Source organism: Archocentrus centrarchus, chromosome 2 (genome assembly GCF_007364275.1).
Source record: "Archocentrus centrarchus isolate MPI-CPG fArcCen1 chromosome 2, fArcCen1, whole genome shotgun sequence".
Lineage (NCBI taxonomy): Eukaryota > Metazoa > Chordata > Actinopteri > Cichliformes > Cichlidae > Archocentrus > Archocentrus centrarchus.
The window spans coordinates 20,631,841-20,652,687 of NC_044347.1; the positions used below are offsets into that span (position 1 = coordinate 20,631,841).

The following is a 20,847-nucleotide window of genomic DNA, read 5'->3' on the forward strand; positions in this document are numbered from 1 at the left end:
CAGTGCATCACATTATTCATATTTCAAAAGGCACCGATGTAGACCTCATTTAAATCTGTGAATTTGTCAGTGTACTAAATCTCTCAAACACACACACACACACACACACACACACACACACACACACACACACACACACACACACCCCAAGAACTGAACACAGCATTAGAGAGCCAGAAAATGAGGCCCCACTGTTACAAGTAACAGAGGGCCATATTGTAAACAGGAAAAGCTGGACCCACCCACTCACACAAGACACTTCCTGCAACAAGCATTCCCTCCAACTGCGACCCCACCAACAGTGACACAGAGGAGCAACAGATTCATTTACGAGAGAGAGAGAGAGAGAGAGATGATGTTTGATGGGCAGGACCCAGAGAAGAAAGGCAGCTGATATTGTTCCTTACAGCATTACCCACAAAAGAGATTATTTTGATGTGTTTATGTTCCAATAGGACACTGGTGCACCTGCCGAGTGGATTTTTATGGATGTTTCAGTATCTGGATCTTTTGTTATTTGCCCAGCTATGGAAATGACAGCTGGGCAAATACAGAAAGAGTCATAAAAAGCCATCATCACACCAACACATGGCTGAGAGGCGAATTTAAGATTGACATGAATAAGGCATACATTTTATTCCCCAGCTGGTGACAACTCTGTATTTAATCTATGATGAGTTATGATGTGGTGGCTTTAATGACGGCCTCAGTTGGTTATGAAGTTACTGCAAAATCTCTACGTCCCCCATCGGCAGCATCTGGACTGGGCAGACACCAGTAACTCTGGGATGTCTGAACTGGTTAAATCTTGATCCTATCCCCTACTGATCCTTATCATCATCGTCTCACACTACTGAAATCATGACTGAGTACTTCTTATTTAATGATCTGATGAAAACGAGTACATAAGATCAAACCAACATGAACACAGCTTATGCACTTTTATAATCTGCTCTCGAAAGCCTGGAAATTATTAAAAAGCTATTTAAGAAATGAGGAAATGGGGTTACTTCTCTCTTCCCTTACGCAGCTTCCTAATCTGAATCATTGGTCTAAGGTCAGAGGATTAGACAGAGTATAGCACAGTTTGTGATTTTTGGGCTATATAAATAAAATTAACTTTAAGAATTTATAATTACCAGCCTGAGAGTAGTCAAATTACCACCTACTCATTCACGGTACTAACTGCAGAATCCAGAAACCAACCTCAACACTGTATTTAGTTTTTGCAGTCATTGCTGTATAACGCCTGGCAGGTAAAGATAACATTTACAGGACACTGAGCAGCTAAAGAGGAAATCACCACAAAACACATAAACTATTGTTTCGCCTGCAGCTTTAAAGGCTGAGTTTGTCGTTTCCACTGATGACCAATCCAAAAGTATTTTATCTCCCACTGCAACAAGCGGCGCTAAAAAATGAGTCAACAAAAGCTACGGACGACACCCTGCTTTCTGCGATACGGCTGACGCGCACACACACACACACACACACATAGACACACCATTCACACATCTAAATTCTGTGTCATACATCAGGTTTGCATGTGGAAGCACATTTCTAACATGGCACGAGTGTTTATTGTCACTTAGCTACCACTGCGCTACAGAGATAAGACAAAACAAGCTTTCTTCTCTAAATCACTTTCCACTAAATGCAAAGAGTGTGTGTGCGTGTGTGCGTGTGCACACGTGCATTAGCAATGACTCATGCTTTAGTTAGATGAGTGAAAAAGGTAAATAAATGACAGCATGCTGTCTTTATGTGGGGGTTGGGTGGAGCTAGGGTGGGGTGGGGGCAATAAAATTATTTACTGCTGCACATCCAAAGAAACAGAAATAAAACAATGCAGATTGTTATGGAGGTCCACTCACCCTGGCTGTCTGTAGTTTAATCTTTATGAGTTGTTCTGATAAAAAGGTGTGGCTATGTGTGCGTAATAATCCTGGCGCGTGTGTTACCTGAGTTACAGATTAAAGACCAGCTGTGCTCCCCATCTGTCACAATGCTGTCTAGCCTGACCAAGGCCAGCAGGCCAGACCAAATGAAATAATGATAAATCCTCATTATCCAACCTTAAAGTGCCTTCAATCATAAAGCTGTGTTCACCCTAAAGGAAAGTTAGCAGAGTTTCATGCATTTACAGCCGAGTGTCTAGGAAAAGTTATCCAAAATATTATAGTTAAGATTACAGTACTTCAGCCTTTTTGTAACACGATTTGAAACAAAAGGTCTAGAAAAATGTTTGCAATCTTTGCAACCTGTGACTGACTTTCCATTGGTATGCTTTATTTTCATAATAGGAAATTGTTCATTTAAATGTGGCAGAACAGCTTCGACTTTCTTCTAATGAAGAGTGCGTGATACAATTGACCTTTTTTCCATGTTTAATGCTTTAGACAAAAAAACAGCACTATGAATGAGCTCTTAACAGCTGATATCAGTGGTTTCATCTCTGTGACAAATGAGCAAACCTTTGATCATCCACTGACATGCCGTGATTGTGTGACCATTTACTCTGCAAAGGCACTTTTGTGAGCAATATTAAACAAAACCTACCAGGGACAACTCCATGAAGCTTGGCGGGAAAGTGGAGCATAAGCAAAGGCAGAACCCATTGATTCTCTTTAAAATTGCTTTGCCCTTAGTGGAAGATGCACTCTCTTCTGCATCTTGTTTTTCCCATAATAATACTGTCAGGAAAGCTAATATAAAGTCCAACTGAGTTTAGATTGCTCTATAACTCAAAATGTGACATGAAAACACAACCTCCACCCAGCATTACTGTTTTAACTTAGCTCTGGTGACATAGTTAACTCACGAATGAAAGGTCAGCATGGTAGCAGAACTGTTTTACTGAGAGGAGAAATAATTTTACCATAGACACAGAGGGTCGTAGCTTTGCAAAACTTCACCTTGCACAAACTGCTACAAAGCACACTTGTGTGTGTGTGTGTGTGTGTGTGTGTGTGTGTGTGTGTGTGTGTGTGTGTGTGTGTGTGTGTGTGTGTGTGTAAAATTCTCAGCCACTTTGGCATCATTAGAGATCAGACAACAGAATACTAATCAGTTACCACCAAACTAACTGTCTGTGTGTGTCTCCAGGGGATTTAGTGATCTGACCGCTCTTGTCAGTGCTTTGTAACCTTCTACACACACACACACACACACACACACACACACACACACACACAATGGTTTGATCACATGAGAGCACTACTCGTATTAATCAGAGTCAGTGGACTTTACGATTCAGCAGTTGGCCAACATTTGTGTGTGTGTGTGTGTGTGTGCCAGAAGTGTTTTTAACATAACTCTACACCTGCATGTCCTCAAAAGCACTCGTATCTGAAAAACAGTTTAAAAAGAAAGAGTCAAAAAGAGGGAAACATGGGAAAATTGAAGGACAAGAGCTGCAGATTCTCTGGTGATTTAAACTAGTGAATGTCACAGTGCCATCTCACTCGTTGTGAAGACAGTGATGAGCACTGAGTACTTGGCTCAGACTGCCTTCTGCCTCTTCATTCATGATCTCAATTACAGCACTCTACAGAAATGTTTAGTCACCCTGATTTCTCTATATTTTGTTGGGAAAGAGGTCCAGGGATTTATTGAAACATGTCCCAACATATGTTGAAATATAGTATATAAAAGGTAAAAACAGCGTTTGTACAGTTTTGATAAGTTTTAAAATCAATATTTGTTATGAGCACCTTTATTTTTCAATTTTTTTTTCAACTTCCTTATACTGACATTGGAAATAAACTTTGTTTATATTTTTATTTATTTAGTACATTACTTACTATGACATGACTGCTACTTAATGCAACTGCAGCAACTATAGTTATTACCTTTGCTGCATAATTACTAACAGAGCTGCAAAAATTATTAATTGCCAGAGAATAAATAGGCAACTAATGATTACCTAAAAATCATTTGTTTTTAGCTCTGGAAATCTGTAGTTTTCCTCCATCCTTACAGTTCATATTTGAAGCTTCTGGAAACTAGCTTGGACTAAACAGCACAGGGCATCAAACTGGGACCTTGATGGAGATTTTTATCACTTTTCTGATCTTATATCTGCAATGACTGCTGTGATTATGGTATCTGTTGCTACAATTATTAGCACCTCTATTTTAACAATTGCTATTGTTACCACTTCTAAGAATCTCATTACAAAAATGCAACTACGCCTTATCCTAATCCTTCCAGTTTGCTTATTTGGCCTTATTTAGATGGCACTGTGGTGTTCATTAGTTTATGCCTCAACTGTTCTTGCAATAAAAATTCAGTAAACTGTCTCCATCAGCAACTCCACAAAGTAATAAATGTGTGCCCAGGGCTTCAACTGACTCTTCTCATCTATTACTGACTGAAAACATCACTCAAAGTAGCAGACACTATAAATTGTCAGAGACATGCACTATTTATCGACACAATACAAAATCATTATGCAGTGAGGGGGTGACATTCATAAAGAGTCTCAATACATATTTTTGCAGTACAAAATACAGTCTGATTCCTTGTGTGATTGTCTGGATACATAACCAGATGTGACATTTTGCTGGACTGCAGTGATGAACTACAGTATGTGCTACAGTATGTACATACAGTATGGCTCTGATGCATGACTTTAACTTAAAGTCAGCCCCCCCCCCCCCCCCCCCCCCCCCCCCCCCCCCCCCCCCCCCCCCCCCCCCCCACACACACACACACACACGATGCAACTTCCTTGGCATCTAAGCAAAAGAATGAGTCCAATTAGAGCTAGTGCATTACTTCAAAAAATACTTGAACTAATAAAAGTTAATGCCCTTTAAGTGCAAAAGATTTGATTTAGATTGCTGATACTTAGACAATATTCAGCGAAAGCCGCTATAAATCAGCTAAAATTCTAACTCAGATCTCCTGTTTGCTGATTTTGATGCATAAACATAAAGGGAGAAGACATAAAACATGGAGCTACAGGAGAAGTCAAATAAGACGATTAACTGTCTAGGGCACGTTTAGCCTAAAATTACAGCTTTTTGTTAGAAAAAACTAACTGCAATTAGCTCTTGGAATTGATAAGTAAAACTGAATATTTTCCTTTTTTAAAACAAAAGAGAAACGTAATTATTTTCATGCAGAATTAGCATTTCAGTGACCTGGTGTGACAAGAAGTTTGTGTTATTAAAAAAACAAAAACAAACTTAAGATATACAGTATTTGGTTAAATCAGGATTAAACTACTAATCAATTGTAACTTACTAAAATCTGAATAAATACATGTTATACTGTAAAGAAATTAAACCTAAGGGGAGGTATCTGAGGATAAACAGCAGGACTGAAAACTCTCTAGAGATCATCCTTCACCGAGATAAAATGAGCTGAAATAGACATTCACCTGTTTCCATTTCTTATGTAGGTCAGCAGACCACTCACCAGCTGTGTGTGTGTGTGTGTGTGTGTGTGTGTGTGTGTGTGTGTGTGTGTGTGTGTGGTTAATGTTTAAAGAGCTGAGTAGCATGGTTTTTGAGAAATGTTATATAAATAATTTTATACTGTACATGTGGATGAGCACATGTGATTTTTGGAAACCAAGATGCTGCAGCTTGTTCTTGATCTCTGTTGTCTGTTGTTACAGTGGCACTCTTAAAAGTCTGGAAACCGCTTTCCTTAATCTAAATGCATGTATTATATATACATGAATACATGATTCTGATGTTTCACACAGGTGTTCTCTTTGTACATCCACACAAATCACTGCAGCACAGCCAACCTTTCCTGCTGAATCATCATTTCCTCCCTTTGATAAACTGTCGAAGGTTTGCGGGAAAAGGAAAAGATAAAGCAGCAGAGGAGGAGGAAAAGAGAGGAACCGGTAACCTCAGCCAGCTTCTGGCAGTTAAACAGAGAAATTCATTAGCCTGGTTTTCACAGAGCACATCTCGATAGGGGACTGGGATAATACACCTGCTTTACCACAATGCATGCATGTCTTTCCGTCTCACTTTTAACCCCCTCTGATGACCCAGAATTACAAATATTCATTCTTTTCCCCTGGTATTAGACTTGGGAAATCTCCAGGGCAATGTTAATAGCTGCTGCTGTTGAGCAGTTATTGCACTCAGTGAAGTAGATGGAGGATAACACAGCATAGATACAAGGCAGGAGGCAGACGAGCTAATAGACCAACCACTGTGCTGCTCCTCAGAGCTGGATAGAAGGCCATTGTTGTGGATTTCCTGTGGATAAGCGCAGTCATTCTTTGGGTGGCAAGGGAGTAAACTGACACAGTGCTCAGGCTTGCTTCATTGTCTGCTGTGTGGGTGTGAGAAGGAGAGACTGGGGGGAGGAGAGAGTGCTTCCAGTAGTCACATGACCCCCCCATGACTTGACCCAATGCTGCAAATCAGATCACATGGGAATGAAAACATGTTTAAGGGTTAAAGGGGACAAACAGGAGGAACTGAGGACATCAGTAGGTTCACCTGTAGCTTGATAAAGATGAAGCGAGCGGTTCTTAAAAGGAGGAATTTTGCATCTGCACAATATTATCATCACACAAGAGCGCTGAAGTAACAAACCTGGATGCACAGCATCTAAGCTGCTATACTGGGACATCAGGTAGAAGAACAGAAACAAAATGTTACTCAATCCAACCAACAACAGTGAAGACACATCTAACGACAATTAGAAAATCAAGAAGAAAAAGCATTTGTAACACAGTGTCTGCTCTTCTTCCTCTTCAGTTAAACATGTCTGCGTTTGTGTTGAGTACCCAGGTCACACTAAGTGCCTGCATTGATCTGTGGACATTCAGTTGGCTTTAAATAACTGCGGCACTTTCACTCAAAGGAAGTGGGTGCTTATGATATGGTAGCACCGCTCAGCTCAACGGGTGAGCTATTTAAGAGATGCACTAAAGCTAACAGGAGGTTAAAGGACATTTCAATCAAAAACAGACTTTTAAAAACGGGACATATTATTCTCTTCTTTATTTTCTGTGTTTTATATATACAGGCAGCACGGAGCCACAGCAGTAAGCAACTGCTACTCCTGGGTTTGAACATGTTGGCCGGCTGAGGCCTTTCTGTGTGGATGTTCTCCCCATATCTGCATGTGTTCTTTCAAGATGATTCAGCTCCAAAGATATTCTTGTTTTGGTGGTAATAAATTGGTTGCAGGTGTAAATGTGACAGTTTGTCATCTGTCGCTGTGTGTTCTGTAATGGATTGGTGACTTTTGCAGGATTTACCTCTCCCCTTGCTCAGTGACAGCTGGGATAGGCTGCAGCCCACTCTGAATCGGATGAGCAGTTAAGAAAAATGGATGAACATGCACTGTTACAATGGAGGAGGCTCATATTAAATACGGTACAAAATTTCAAATAAAGAGGATGTTGCATGTGCGAAAGCACAGGTTTCAGACTGCTCTAAACACTGTTCCACAGTATGATGTCACTGAGAGTGGATATCCCTAATATAGTCACCTAAACTGCACAGCCCTGGCTGTGTGAAGTCACAGAAACCCCACCCATCCACATACTATTCAAAACTTCTGTTTGTGAAGGGCTACCAATCAGAGTCAAGGCTACTTATGTGGAGGGAGGATGGAGCTCATTTTGCAAAAGCTATTTGAGTTTTAAAAATAATATAGCATTAGAAACTAACATAATAATCTTTGCATAGAAATCAACAACTTCAAAAACATACCTGGCAGTGCAAATGTCTTCAAATGTTTATGCTATAGGGTATCGTAATTGGCGTGTTGTTAGCAATGCTTTTTAAGCAGGATAACAGAGCCTGCGTAAAGACATGAGCTCATGGTATGGTACAAGATTAAATACAAAGCATCAGCCAACTGCAGAGAGTTACTCCATACATCCACATTCTGGGAAAATGATTTTTCTTTCCTCCAAGAGTTAGATAAGATGACTGAAACCATGTCTGCCTGTTGAACATGAAACTGCAGAAAGGAAGTGAAGGGTTTAACTTAGCACCAAGACTAGAAGCAGGAGAAAACAACTAACTTGGCTGTGTCCCACAATCACAGAATCAGCTGCTGGCTGCAGTTATGATGCACAAAAATATATAATAAAAAATTTAATTTGCTGCACACTTTTTTTTAAAAACACAGTTTTTAATATTATCATAACTGACTCATCCAGCTACAAAGAAATGGCATCATTAGTCATATAAAGCATTTACATAATTGACAACCTGCAGTTATGTGTGGGGTTGGTGACAGCACAATCAGTTTAAATCATATTTTATCTCACTTACTTTCGCTTCCTGCTGTAATATCATACCTTCTACAAATCTCTGAGGAGATCAGAGAAAACTGCTTAAAAAAAAGCATTTAAAATGCTTTTAAATCTCTTCTTCCGATGTGTTTATTTCCCAACTTTTCATTCTCTGTCTCTTTCCTTAATGGGAGCACTTTTTGGCTTTCCTTAATGTTTATCCTAGGGGCACCTCTTCCTAATGAATTGTGTTACCAGTAATCATCCTCATACACACACTCACGGAGCATAAGAAATCTGTGTATAACCATGCACCTTCACAACCCAGCAGAACAATAAGTGCTCCAAGTGATCATTATTTTAAGCTTAATTAACATCACAAATTTGTGAAAATTTCCACTATGGTTTCCCACAGCTCGAGGCACTTTTGTCAATTAAAAATGTAATTGCAGCTTAAAATGAAAGGAAGAAAAAACTAATTATCAAATAAAAACCCAACTTAAAAAGTGCAGAATTTTCACTGAGAACACTGCAAACCATTTCCAGTTTTCAGAGGCTATTCAAAGAGAAGGTGAGTCATAATACAACAGCTTAAAACACGTCATTTCTGCCCTTGCAACATAAGCTAACTGTTGTATGTGTGACTCAACCTAAGTTCAAAAGCATTGTTCACATTGTTCAAATATTTCAGCATTTTGATAAACTTGCCAAAAGCTGGGTTCAGGAGAGCTTTCCATTCAGCATGTCATTAGCTCCCTGGGTTACTGCTATGTTAATAAAACTACGCCACAGTGGAGCGAGGTCAAATGAATAAAGCAAAAAACACAAAGGGTGATGGAATGAAACAGACAGCAACAAGGCAGACAAATATTCAGGAAAACGGAAGTCTTACATGAATCAGCCTCTTCATTCTTACTGGCCTTTAAAATCCACTCACTCTCTGTCAAATAACTGTGGCCATGCTGCAGTTTGGGTTGTGCTTTGAGGACTCAGTCGTAGGTCTTGAAAGAGACCTCACTTTACCTGATTGTTCATGTCCATCTATTCTTTCCCTCTAGTTCACCTTTTCTCTTTACCTCTTCTGTGTGTGTGTTCCAGTTGAAAATATTTTTAACTGGTCTGCTTTCCCAGTTGGTTCAACTGATCCAGGCCCGGGGGACTTTAAATCAACCACATGATGATCAACTGATAAAGAACTGAAGTCAAATCTTACTTGACTTTCTGTTTTTCCACTCATTCTTCCTTCTCGTTTGACGGGAAGGAAGAACGAGTGGAATTCAAACGACAGCATTTTCTGCTCCAGCGCTTTAGATACTTTATTTTTAAACTAGCTGTTGTGACTCTGACAGTGCAACGCTGGATCGGCGGGGTGTTCTTTTAGGTTCAGATATCTAATGGTCTGTTGCATTCAATTACATTTTGAGAGAAGAGTGGCCCGCTGCAGCTCAGTGAACAAAAACAGGGCGACACAAAAACTTGAGACTCTTCAAACTTTTGCTGGATTGCAGTCATCATCTGATGTCACGGCAATGCTCAAAGATTGCTGTTCTCCTCTTTACAATTATTGTGTATTTGTTCTGTGCTTTGTGTTACTATAGTACATTTCTTTTCAGTTAAGTTTTGTTCAGTTGCGCTTCATTGCTCTTGCTTTAGCTCTGTCCTACTCACAGTGCTACACTGCCACACATCCCCCATGAATCCTGCTGCCCTTACATGTCACCTAGGAAGACAAATACATACACACACATACGCACACACACACATGCACGCACACACTGAGTGTGACAGCCGAAAAGGAGAAAATTACTATATGGTCAGTTTGCTCTTCATTATCTCCTTGACAACCATGAGATTATCTCTTCCCATTTCTCTTCCTCTGCACCCACTGACTCTTACTGTATCTCAATGTCTGAATCATCCTTGTTGCTTTCATTTTGTCTCTCATCCACCATCCTCTAAAATCCTCTTTTCTCTCTTTTACTGAAAGCAATGCCATTTTGTGGCCAATTTAAGGCGATGACACAGCTTAATTAAGAGTTGATGCAAGTTTCCAAAACTTTTCAGCAACAATTGCCAGCTTCGCAATGGCAGAGAAAGAAAGAAATCACAGAATAGCAGGTTAGTGGATGGAGGGAAGCTTACAACATCATGTGGCTCCAATAAAATCAATCACCTGACAGTGGCCAAGCACCATGGTGGAAATAAATTCCTAAAAGACTTCTCTGTAGGTTTCCTACAGGTTCCAGATAATTACTTTAAGAGCGCAAGTGTTAACAGTGCTTTCATGCAAAGTCACAGTTACATAAAAGGAATAAAGTGGCTCTGAACACCTTTTAACTGGCTGTTAAAGTCTGTCACTGATGAATGATGCTTCAGCTGCAGGCCAAAATAACTGACTGTGAAACAAAGCGAACAACGTTCTGAACAGAAAGCAGTTAAAATATAGAAAGATGCACTGTCTCCGTTGGTGTTGGAAGAACAACACGCTGGCTTTGATGCATGAATCCTGGAACAAGTCCAGTTCTCTCAGGAACGCATCTACTCGACACACCAACGTAGACTCTGCTATTTTTTAAGATGTTGCTGTAGTTGAGTTGTATGTACAGTGTGTGAATCTTTAAATCTTCTCAGGAGTATGAGGAGTCACTCCTCCTTAAATATATGTTACTCAGTTTGAAAATAAAAATACTATGGAGACACTCCAAACCCAGCAACAGGTTGTGTACACTGCTATTAAAGATATGTTCCATCTTTGGGCTCTACTTATTCTTGCAGATCAATCCAGCACATTTAGATTTAGTACCTGATCTTGGCACACAGTATGGAAAATAATGTTGGGTTGGAAATTTATAGGTGGCCTTTTTTTTTTTTGCTTGTGGTATTTGCACTCAAATATTAATGTGGTGATTATTTATTCATGCCAAAATGCTACAAATGGCATGTTTCAACAATTTAGTTTGTCACTCGGGTTCGCTCACGGTAATGCTGCGCACAGATACATTTATACTGTTCCAGTCCTTTCAATTGTCACGTTTAGGACATTTGCAGCACTACATATATTTCTGATCCAGGATTCATAATTAAACATCATCATAGAGTCACGGGAAACTGAAAATACATCTGCACAGTCCTTTGTGTGTGCTCCTATTATATCACTGATTTCTTTTTTTTGTTGTTTCTGGCAGACTGACAGCCTGAGAGGTTAGATCACAGTCATCTACTGATGGGTGGCTCACAAAGTGCACTCAAAATGTTATAATCAATTGTTTTCATGTTTCCATGTGCATCAGTTGCTCAGCTATGAAGACCACTTGAGAACCCAATAGTTGCAGCTTGATATTAAGGACTAACGTGATTTACTGCCGTGTATCATCTGGTTTCCAGATGGTAATAATGCTAGTTTGTATTTTGTAGCTTAGCAACAAATGCACCTTCAGGAGGGAGCTTTGGGATCTTTGATAAGTTGTTGCACTACAGATTGCTGCAAGGCTTTGTACTGTAAACAAGCGCTCCCTTCAGATGTCTTTGAAAAGCTTTTAACTTTCCCTGAGGAGAAAGTGCAGGATTATTGTGTAATAAATACAATTATTATTCATGAACACAAAGAAAAGATGAATGCAAACAAGGCTGAATTCAACTACCGATTGCCATAATAACAATTCTTTACGAGTACATTGTTGCACTAGCTGGGATGACAGCAAATGTATACCTAATCGCTGTCCAGAAATCATACCATGAAGCTTTTCTCCTTTATTCACATGGACCTGTGACAGAAGTCTAAAGACCGTTCTCAGAGATTTGCTCTTCCTGCATTTCAAAGCAGAATTAGGCTGCTTAAAAATGATATTTTTGACAATAATCAAAAGCAAATATTCTAAGTCTTGGTCCATGCTTTAATTTTAGCTATATTTAAATAGAAAATGACTCACTTGGAGAGACATTTGGAAGAACCCGGTCTGAGTGCTGCTGCTTTGTCACTTTAACAGATAGAGCAGAGAGAGAACTGGGCCTGTGTGGGATGAGCAAGGACGAATTTGTGCTAGCCAAGGGTTTTTTTAAAGAAAAGTATATAAAATAAACACTTGCTAAAGGTGAATGAGAAGGCACTAAATCTTGCAACAAAGTCACTAAGTTGGCAACAGTGAGGTAAACAACAGCATAATGATCAATGCTGTGAGTCAGGGGGCTATTAGGCACCAAAGTTGAGTTGACATTTCCAAATTTAGAAAAACAAACATCACAAATCACACAACTGAAAACTTAAATACCTACCTACCCAGCGAAAACATATCAGTAAAGGAACATAGTTTTAAGATTTCATTGTTTCATTTAAACTTTTATTCAACTTTGTACTGTAGCAAGATATCAAACACTAGACAATCAGTCAAACTAAAAGAACCGAGGTGGGAGGGCAGCTCAAAAACATTACAAAGGATTGTAATGCTGTTCACCATGAGCTAGAAACTGGCTTTATGCTGTGAAGCAATGGTCCAAAAGCTCTAAATGTAATGAATTTCCCCCTGGATGTTCTGGCAGCGGGAAAGATCATTTTCTTCCAACATCTGAAGTGACACAGAATAAAATGCTAATTTCTAGGTTGATGGACAACATCAAGAAGAGGAATCAAACTTTTGAAGTAGATAAAATTTAGCTTCACTTCCATATTTATAGGTAAGTACTACCTGCCAAAAAATCCAAATGATCAATAGTCCTCTAATGTCTCCAACAAACAAAGCAAAGGGGTAAGGCATTATGGCTAAATGGAAGCGAGGGTGGGGTGATATCTACAGTGCACCATCAGCATTTGGAAAGAGGGGCGGACGCTCACTTCACTTCTCTTCCTCTCTTTCCCTCTCTGACACGGGGGCCGTGGGGAATGGTGTTCCAGCAGAGAGTCGACCAGCTATCATTCGCTCAGACAGGGGGAACATTAAGGTGTATACCTGCCTCCCTCAGCACTTTCACTGGCAACCTGGAGCAATGTTATTATGATGACCCAAGTTCAAACAACATCTCTCGCCCTCCATATCTGTTATCGGTCTCTCTCTCTCTCTCTCTTTGGATAGAGGCCTCTATGCACCATTAACCTAGGGCTATTTATCATCTGTCTCCCCTGTTCATTGAGCTGTAATATACTGTTAATGTTACTGTGACGACACTGATACAGGCTCTTAATGGAGCTATAACACTCTACTGCAGGTATTGCTTGGGCAGTATGGTAAGGAGCCAAACTGTTTTAAAAAGTGTTGTCACATAAAAAAATGTTAAGAAGCTGGTTTAGAACAATTTATGCTGCAGAAATTATTTTTTTTTCTTTCTGTCCACTTGCGTTTCTTGTGAATTAATTCAAAATTGAAGTGCAACAAACAGCAAAAGGAAAGAAGTAATGTTCTCTTTGGCTTTGTCACATATCAGCAAACATATGCAACTGGTAATGATGGATCACCAGCTACAGAAATTCCTTCATTTTAAAGTGGACTAAAAAGTTGAGAAAAAATTGCCGTATACAAGTAAAAAGAAAGGTGTGGTTTGAGGGCGATACACAGGGCGGCTCTTACTAGAATGAAGCTATAATGTGGCTGCAGCAGTCACCTATTTTTCCATTTCATCATTTATTAATCTGTTGGTTTGCTTTCTGGTTGTTTGGTCTAACTAAAAATTGTAAATTTGTCAAAATGGGTTTATATTATCAATACTGAAAAACAATCTGTGCCTCATATGATGTATGTTTACATGACTATAATCAGCTCATGGTAAATATTTTTCCTAGTATTTAAAATAATGGCTGTCACTCAGCATTGTAAATTTTCTCTGCCTTCTGAATCTGGCATATTTGTGAGACACTTATTCAGGCAGTACTTTTTTTCCTAATTTATTCCTCATTCCCCAGGTTTTCTAGTGAGTCCTGGGAGCTAACACGGATACACAAAGATGCACCAACTAGTCAAGCAGTGAGAAAATCCCAAGACCAAATGGCTCAGTGAGAGCCTGTAAATCCTTTACCTAAAGAGGTTAACCCAGGTGAACTTTGTGGATTGTGGACAATATGGGTGAGCAGGTGTTTAACTGTTCACCTCAGGGTGACGCCTTACGTAGGCTACACATGACTAAACTTCAAAAGCCACTGCTTAGCAGCACAACAACATCACTCTCCCTCAAAATAAAAACTGCCTGTTTCTGACACACCATGGCATGCCTATGCAACGTAGAAGGCAATTACAAGTCCTGCCATTACCTTTTCTTCGGGGCTTGACTAACTTAGTTTAACCTTTAGGCACTTCCTTAAGGTTAAGCCAAGTTAGACTTTATTTGCACAATAAAGTCTTCCTTCTGCACTGTTGTGTGAAGTTTGTGGGAAGGGGTGTTGGTTAGAAAATAAATTTTTTTTAAAAAAGAAGAAAAGGGTGTGCAAGTGTTTTAAAACGGTGTTCTGTTCTGCAGGATTGCACAAAACCTCGGTTGTAAAACATGCTATGAATGTCATGGCTAAAATGAAGGCTATGGTTAAAACACTTCAGATGGGGACCCTCTGGAATCCCATGAAGGAACCTGGGGCATCCCTGAGCCCCACAGTGAGCAGACTCCTAAACAAGCGGCACAAACATCAGTCCTCATTGTCAGCCAGTCTACTAATGAATTATTGACAGGCAGTCAGAGCCAAGGAGTTTATGTGATCTGGTGTCCTCTGCGTCACCTGGCTACTACTGTATTCCATCTCCCTGCTTTTTACCAACGTTCATGAATGACACTATACAGAGAGCAACATGATCATCAGCCACTACATTTATTGTGGCCTCATATGCACAGATCAGTTAGCATACTTCATATGCAGCCTGCAGAGTGATGAGCCAATTAGAAAACAAAACCAGGCTGAATATAAGGAGTAAAGCATTTAGTGATAAGCTTAGACCTCAAAGCATAGCTGTAAACTGGATTAAGTGGGTGAAGGTATAGTGAACAACAGTAACCCTTTAATCCACTATATAAAGGCAGGAAGCCAGAGAGAGACCAGGGAGACTTCCAGGAAACCACATTAGGCAGCTGGAGAGGAATGCTGCCTGGCTGCTTTAACACACCTAGCACAAATGTGATACCACCAGTTTGTTTTATTTTGGACTTTATCCGAAATTTGCAATTTTCACAGCTACAAAGTGGGTTTAGTAGTAGTAGTGTGATTTTGCACTGTGTAAATTGTTTAGAATACAATAGAAAAAGGATCACTTTTTTCCAAGTAATGCCAAATGGTCATAATTACTAACAGTGTGTCCAAACGTTTGACTGGTACTGTAGCTCAGGGGTTCCCAAAGTCAAGAGTGCTGAAGCCCACTTAAAAACAGAACCTGTGGGTGCCAGGGTGGCTCAACGGATGAGCAGGCAACCACGTATGCCGCATGGTGGTGCAGACGACGCAGGTTCACTTGTCGACCTGTCGCCATTTACTGTGTGTCTTCCCAAATCTCTCTCCTCCTGCTTTCCTATCTCTCTACACTGCTAACTGTCAAATAAAGGCCAAAAATTAATTTAAACAAAAAAAAAAATCCCAGAACCTGTGCCTGTGAAATTTGCGTGTCTTTACTCTCATGAAAATGATGTATTTCCTTGAAAAGTTTACTCAAAAAACATAAACAACGCAGCTTGTTGGCTATAAGTTGCTAATACCACCCAGTCATGCCGGTATGTGACCCACTTGCCTTGGGGACACAAACTTCAATACAAGAGCGGTAAATTTAGGTCAGAGTAATGAGTAATATCACAAACTAACCACCTCCTATTACAGGTTTTAATTCACTTTTTTACTTTTTATGTAAATAAATACGTTTATATAAATGTGTAACTATGCATACTTGTGAGTGATTTCAAACTGAATTTCTGTTATTACTCACCGCCCACCTGCAGTACCTTTGCGGCCCCCTGGTGGGCCACAGCCCACACTTTAGGAACCACTGATTTAGATAAAACTGTACTTGTAATTAATAGAATCAATAAATGTTTCTTAATCATGAATTTCTTGACCAAATAATAATTGCAGTCCTAAATAATACAAATGCTGTATATTTGTTCTGGTGTATTGGTCTACATATGAGTGCATGGTTTTGCATGAGGTCAATACTGCGCCTCTCATGTAAGGTTATATTTAAATCACTTGGCTAACCATCTGTTTTAATAAAAGACAGATATACAGCAAGCACTGAAAAGCACAGTTAAAAAGATTTTTAACCCTTTTCCCAAGCTGCAAGTTCTTAATCCAAAGCCCAAAATCTGTCTTTACTAAGCTTGTACAACATAAACCAAAATAATCATACTTTCTACTTTTTTTATACAGTTTTATATGGTTTGATTATTCTGGAAAATACCTTCAAATTTGCGGCTACTGTGCTGAGCACCTCCTGTGCTGTTATAGTAAAGTCAGTGTGAGGTTTGACAGTTCTAGCTTAAACAGTACACATCTATGGTATGGTGTCATTCTCAAGTTATCGCGTTCACATGATTTTCAGAAAACTTGACTTCTGACCTTTACCTTCATGTCAAGGTCACCTAGATTCAACTTTGAGAGTTTTTGTAGATGCATCTGAATTTGAACCCTAGGTCACATCACTCTCGAATTATGGCCAACGTTAAAGTTTTTGTGGAACAGACACCGCCAACTCCAAGGCTACGACAATACATCAAGTTTTTCTTTGAAACAGCCGAGCTAAAAATGATATTTGACTGTTCCGTTAAAAAAAAACCTGCACAGTGTTGAAAATCCCTCTCTGCAGCAGAATTGGGTTCAGAACTCTCAGCAATCTTAATATTATTTGTTCAGTTATTAGCTACTTTCAGCTGGTCCAACATTTCATTTTCAATCAGTGGTTGTTTGTTTTGTTTTTTAACATATGTATCCACTATTACTTAGTTAATACGTGTTATTAGCCCACTGTTGCATCTGTTATTACTACTGTTAATGTCAAATCTATATAACAATAAAAAAAAAAGCTTAAAAGATCTGTAGAGCTATGAAGAAGATTAAGAAAAGACAACATGCAGTTAATGGGGTTAGGTTAACAGGTGATTCTAAATTACCCATAGATGTGAATGTGAGTGTGAATGGTTGATTCTCTCTCCATGTTAGCTCTGTGACAGAAAACTCAGCTTCGCTTTCTGCAGAGGTCCTGAGACAGAACGCAGTCTGTAGCATTGTTTTTTTTCCACAAACCTGAATGACAGACTCATATAAGACAATAGAACAATGCTTCTCCTCAAGTCTTCTAAAAAACACTTGAAGAGACGCACAGAAGAAAGCTTAGAAATATATAAGTGGTACTTATTTCTAATTTCAGAGACTAAAATTAACCCAAGAAAAGAACAAAAGAAGGTTGGTGAGCCGCTTGTATCAATACAGCTACACTTCATCTTAGAGCTCCATGTACCACTGGCATCACATTTTATTCGCAACTGGCCTAGACAGGACAGACAGCCACTACATGAATAACTCTGCATGTTACGCTTTTTAAGAGAGCTATACTGTAGGCTTATATAACCTCATCTGGCTTTTACCTAATCTGAGATGGCAGCGGTTGAAGAGAATGGATTTCAACACCACACTGCACGCCCTTAAATAGAGCAATGAGTAACAAATGGGTACAAAGTAACCCCAGTTGAGCCTGTTTATCTGTATTTTAATGTTTTTTTTGTTTTTTTTTTGTTTTTTTTTTAAAAAGGTACAATATTTAAACTGATTCTCTTTGCAGGCCTGCAGAGTAACACTGACAAAGTTTGTCACAGTGTCTTTCAGCACAGTATGGCTATCTTTTCACCATACGGTCACTCTCTCCACACACCACCTCACAGAAAGATAAAACAAGGCTTGACACAATATTTACTTTTAGAACCAAGATGCATTGTAGGTAACCCAATACTGTCTATTCTGTGTGTACAAAAACACCTGTTTATTTATTGAGTGAATAACCAAACTTTCTACACATATATAGTGGGCTTTCTAATGATTCTGTTTGAGGCATTATAACTACCTTATAACACATCTATTCTGATAATTCAGCTGCTATGGGTAGAAATTAAGTTTTTAATGTTTATTGCATGAGTTAACATGTTAGTAGAGACACATGCTAACTTTTAATTCTGAAAAGTCGTAGCTCAGTTCAGTTTATTCCTGAGCTGTTGTGAAACCTTTTATCAGTCCGTAAAATCTGTCATGGCTATTACATCTGTTTGTGAAACAAATCTCAACATGCCCAAAGCCCAGCGATTCAAAGGGGACTGGTATCTGAATTAAAAGCCACAAATGAGTCTATTACTAGAAATAATTAGAACGCGCTGAAAGATGAGAAAAATGCTATGAAAAAAAAAAAAACTAGGCGATGGTGTATATTATTAGTGTGTTTACATTTCATTATAAACACTTTGAAACACTTGAAAATTATACTAATTTATTATTTAAATACTCTACAAACATGTTTTATTAGTAGTTACATCCTTTCAGCGGCCTGTTCATACCACAGGCTCTTTACATCACAGCAAAAACGGTATAAAGTCTGAATTAACTGTAGTTTTATTTTACAGATGTGGTCAGCGGGAGAATCCTTCATCTGACAACCAGATAAATGTTCCCCACCCTGATCTTAAGTATTCAGCAGTCTCTTTCCATCATGGCAGCAATGCAATCAATTTAACTCTAACCCATTTGTATAAAGCATTTATCCAGACCAATTACAGCAGCAGACCTCATCAGCATCCCGCATCCTACCAGTCACCGGCTTGTCTCTGCATGCTTCCAGCTACATGGCTCCATTTCACCCCTCCGCACAGCAGGGAATTGTATTTAATCAGCTATTTGCAACAGTTGGAGGCAGTGTCTAAGCTTCAGCTGAGCATGGAGCTGGGGTATAAACCTCACTGGCTCTCATGTGAGCAGGGCTCGCACTGTTTGGATTATTGTCAAAGACATTACTGCGGAGCCTAATGTAACCCATATAGGCCGCCTGCTCCACTGCTGCCCATCGATTTGACTAGCAGGGAGGAAAACAACTGGATTACATAATTCATGTTCCATTTTGTTCTACTGGGAGAGGTAGCATAATAGATGAGGCTGAGCGGCAGTGTTGACATAAATGACGATAGCTGCCTGTCTGCATTTCTTGGCATGTTCTGTCATGAGCAGCCCGCACTGCACTCAACATTTCACTCATTCAAATCACAGTGTTTTAAAGGCGAATGGTACTGCGTCTAAACAACATCTGCAAAAAGTACTTGGAGTAATATTTTATTACTTTTATTAATTTAGTCTTTTTTATTATTTATTTATGCTTAACCAAAATTTAAAAACTTATTGTTTTTTAGCACTGACAGCTATGTGTAAATCTTAACATAAAAAAGGAAGAAAACATAAATAGTTGATCAAAACACATTTAAAATTTATCAGTAAAGGTGCATTTTATGTGCTTTCATTGATTCAAAATTTAAAAGAAAAAAAAGAAAAAATCAGTGTAGTGGGGGTGTCATTTGTGGCGCTGTAAACTTTGAAAACACAAGTAAAAAAAAATAAATAAATAAAAAAAACTTCAACTTGTCAAAAAAAATTTTATAAATAACAAAAATGTAAGTTGATACAAGTTAATGAGAGTCACGCCGTTTTTAAGACTCAGGCAGTTTCCCAACCACTCCTCAATGAGCTTTCCACTCCCTTCAGTGAAACCTAATCCTCTGAGAGCGGCTTCTACGGAATTTGAAGCCAACAGTGATAAAAAGTTCACAGGTTTCTTTAAAAAACAAAACAACAAAAAACAAAACATTTAAAATAGCTTTGGTTTGTAGGCAACTAGTCGCACATGTTAATGTGAAGTAACAGGCATAAGCGGTCTGGAAAAAGGAGGAAAAAACTTACATATCTGCTGATGAGAGTACGCAGAGTGCTGAAATCCATCCCCATCCTGTTCCTCTTTCCTCTCCGGACACTTCTTCTGCTCTCTCTGTCCTTATTGTTGTTTTTCCAAAGGTTATTATTACTGCAGGCGCTAGCTGCTTTTTAATTCTCCTCTTCTGTCCATGACTTTCTCTCCCTCCTCTTCTTACCGAACTGAAAAAGAAGAGGAAAAGGACTCGGTAACGGGCATTTACCGGAGTGTGTGTGGGGGGAGTGTCCGTCTGCGAGTCTCCAGCTACAGTTTGAAATCAGTTCGCACAGGTACAGCCCGGTGGCGATCTCCTACTGACTGGAGCCAAACTAATATCCGGCTCTCTTGCGCTCCCTCTTTCCCCCCTCTCTCTCTGCGCGTGTACTAATAATCTTCTTGTCTCGCGCCGCGGCCAAAGGAGATTTTCTTTCATCTACGTCACACGGAGCCAGGTGGTGGCTCTGGCACCGAGGTGAACGCATGCGCGCTCTAGTGTTTGCGATTAGTAATTATTGATCGGATGTGTTTTCTTTTTCTGTGCGCGGCCTGTTGCGCCACTGGTAAATTAAACTGAACTTAAACACATACACACACATGTTGGGAGGACTGTACCCCGAAACCACATGCTGGTGCTGTCCACAGAGATGGTGCTGAAATCATTAAAAAAAAAAAAGTCTGTATGAATATACACACAATTTTCAAGCCAAGACTCATCTTCTTTGTTTGTTT

General features: G+C 39.4%; 1 protein-coding gene across 3 annotated transcripts in view; it reads right to left on the reverse strand.

Annotated features, from left to right (window-relative positions):
* Positions 1-20,488, reverse strand: part of atp11a (ATPase phospholipid transporting 11A) — a 53,795-nt gene extending 33,307 nt beyond the window's left edge. For all 3 annotated transcript variants that reach the window (XM_030746152.1, XM_030746143.1, XM_030746135.1), the window contains exon 1: positions 20,109-20,488. In XM_030746152.1, coding sequence (XP_030602012.1) covers positions 20,109-20,153 — 45 coding nt within the window. In that variant the 5' untranslated portion in view covers positions 20,154-20,488. The remainder of the gene's footprint in view (positions 1-20,108) is intronic.
* Between the last annotated feature and the right edge of the window lie 359 nt (positions 20,489-20,847).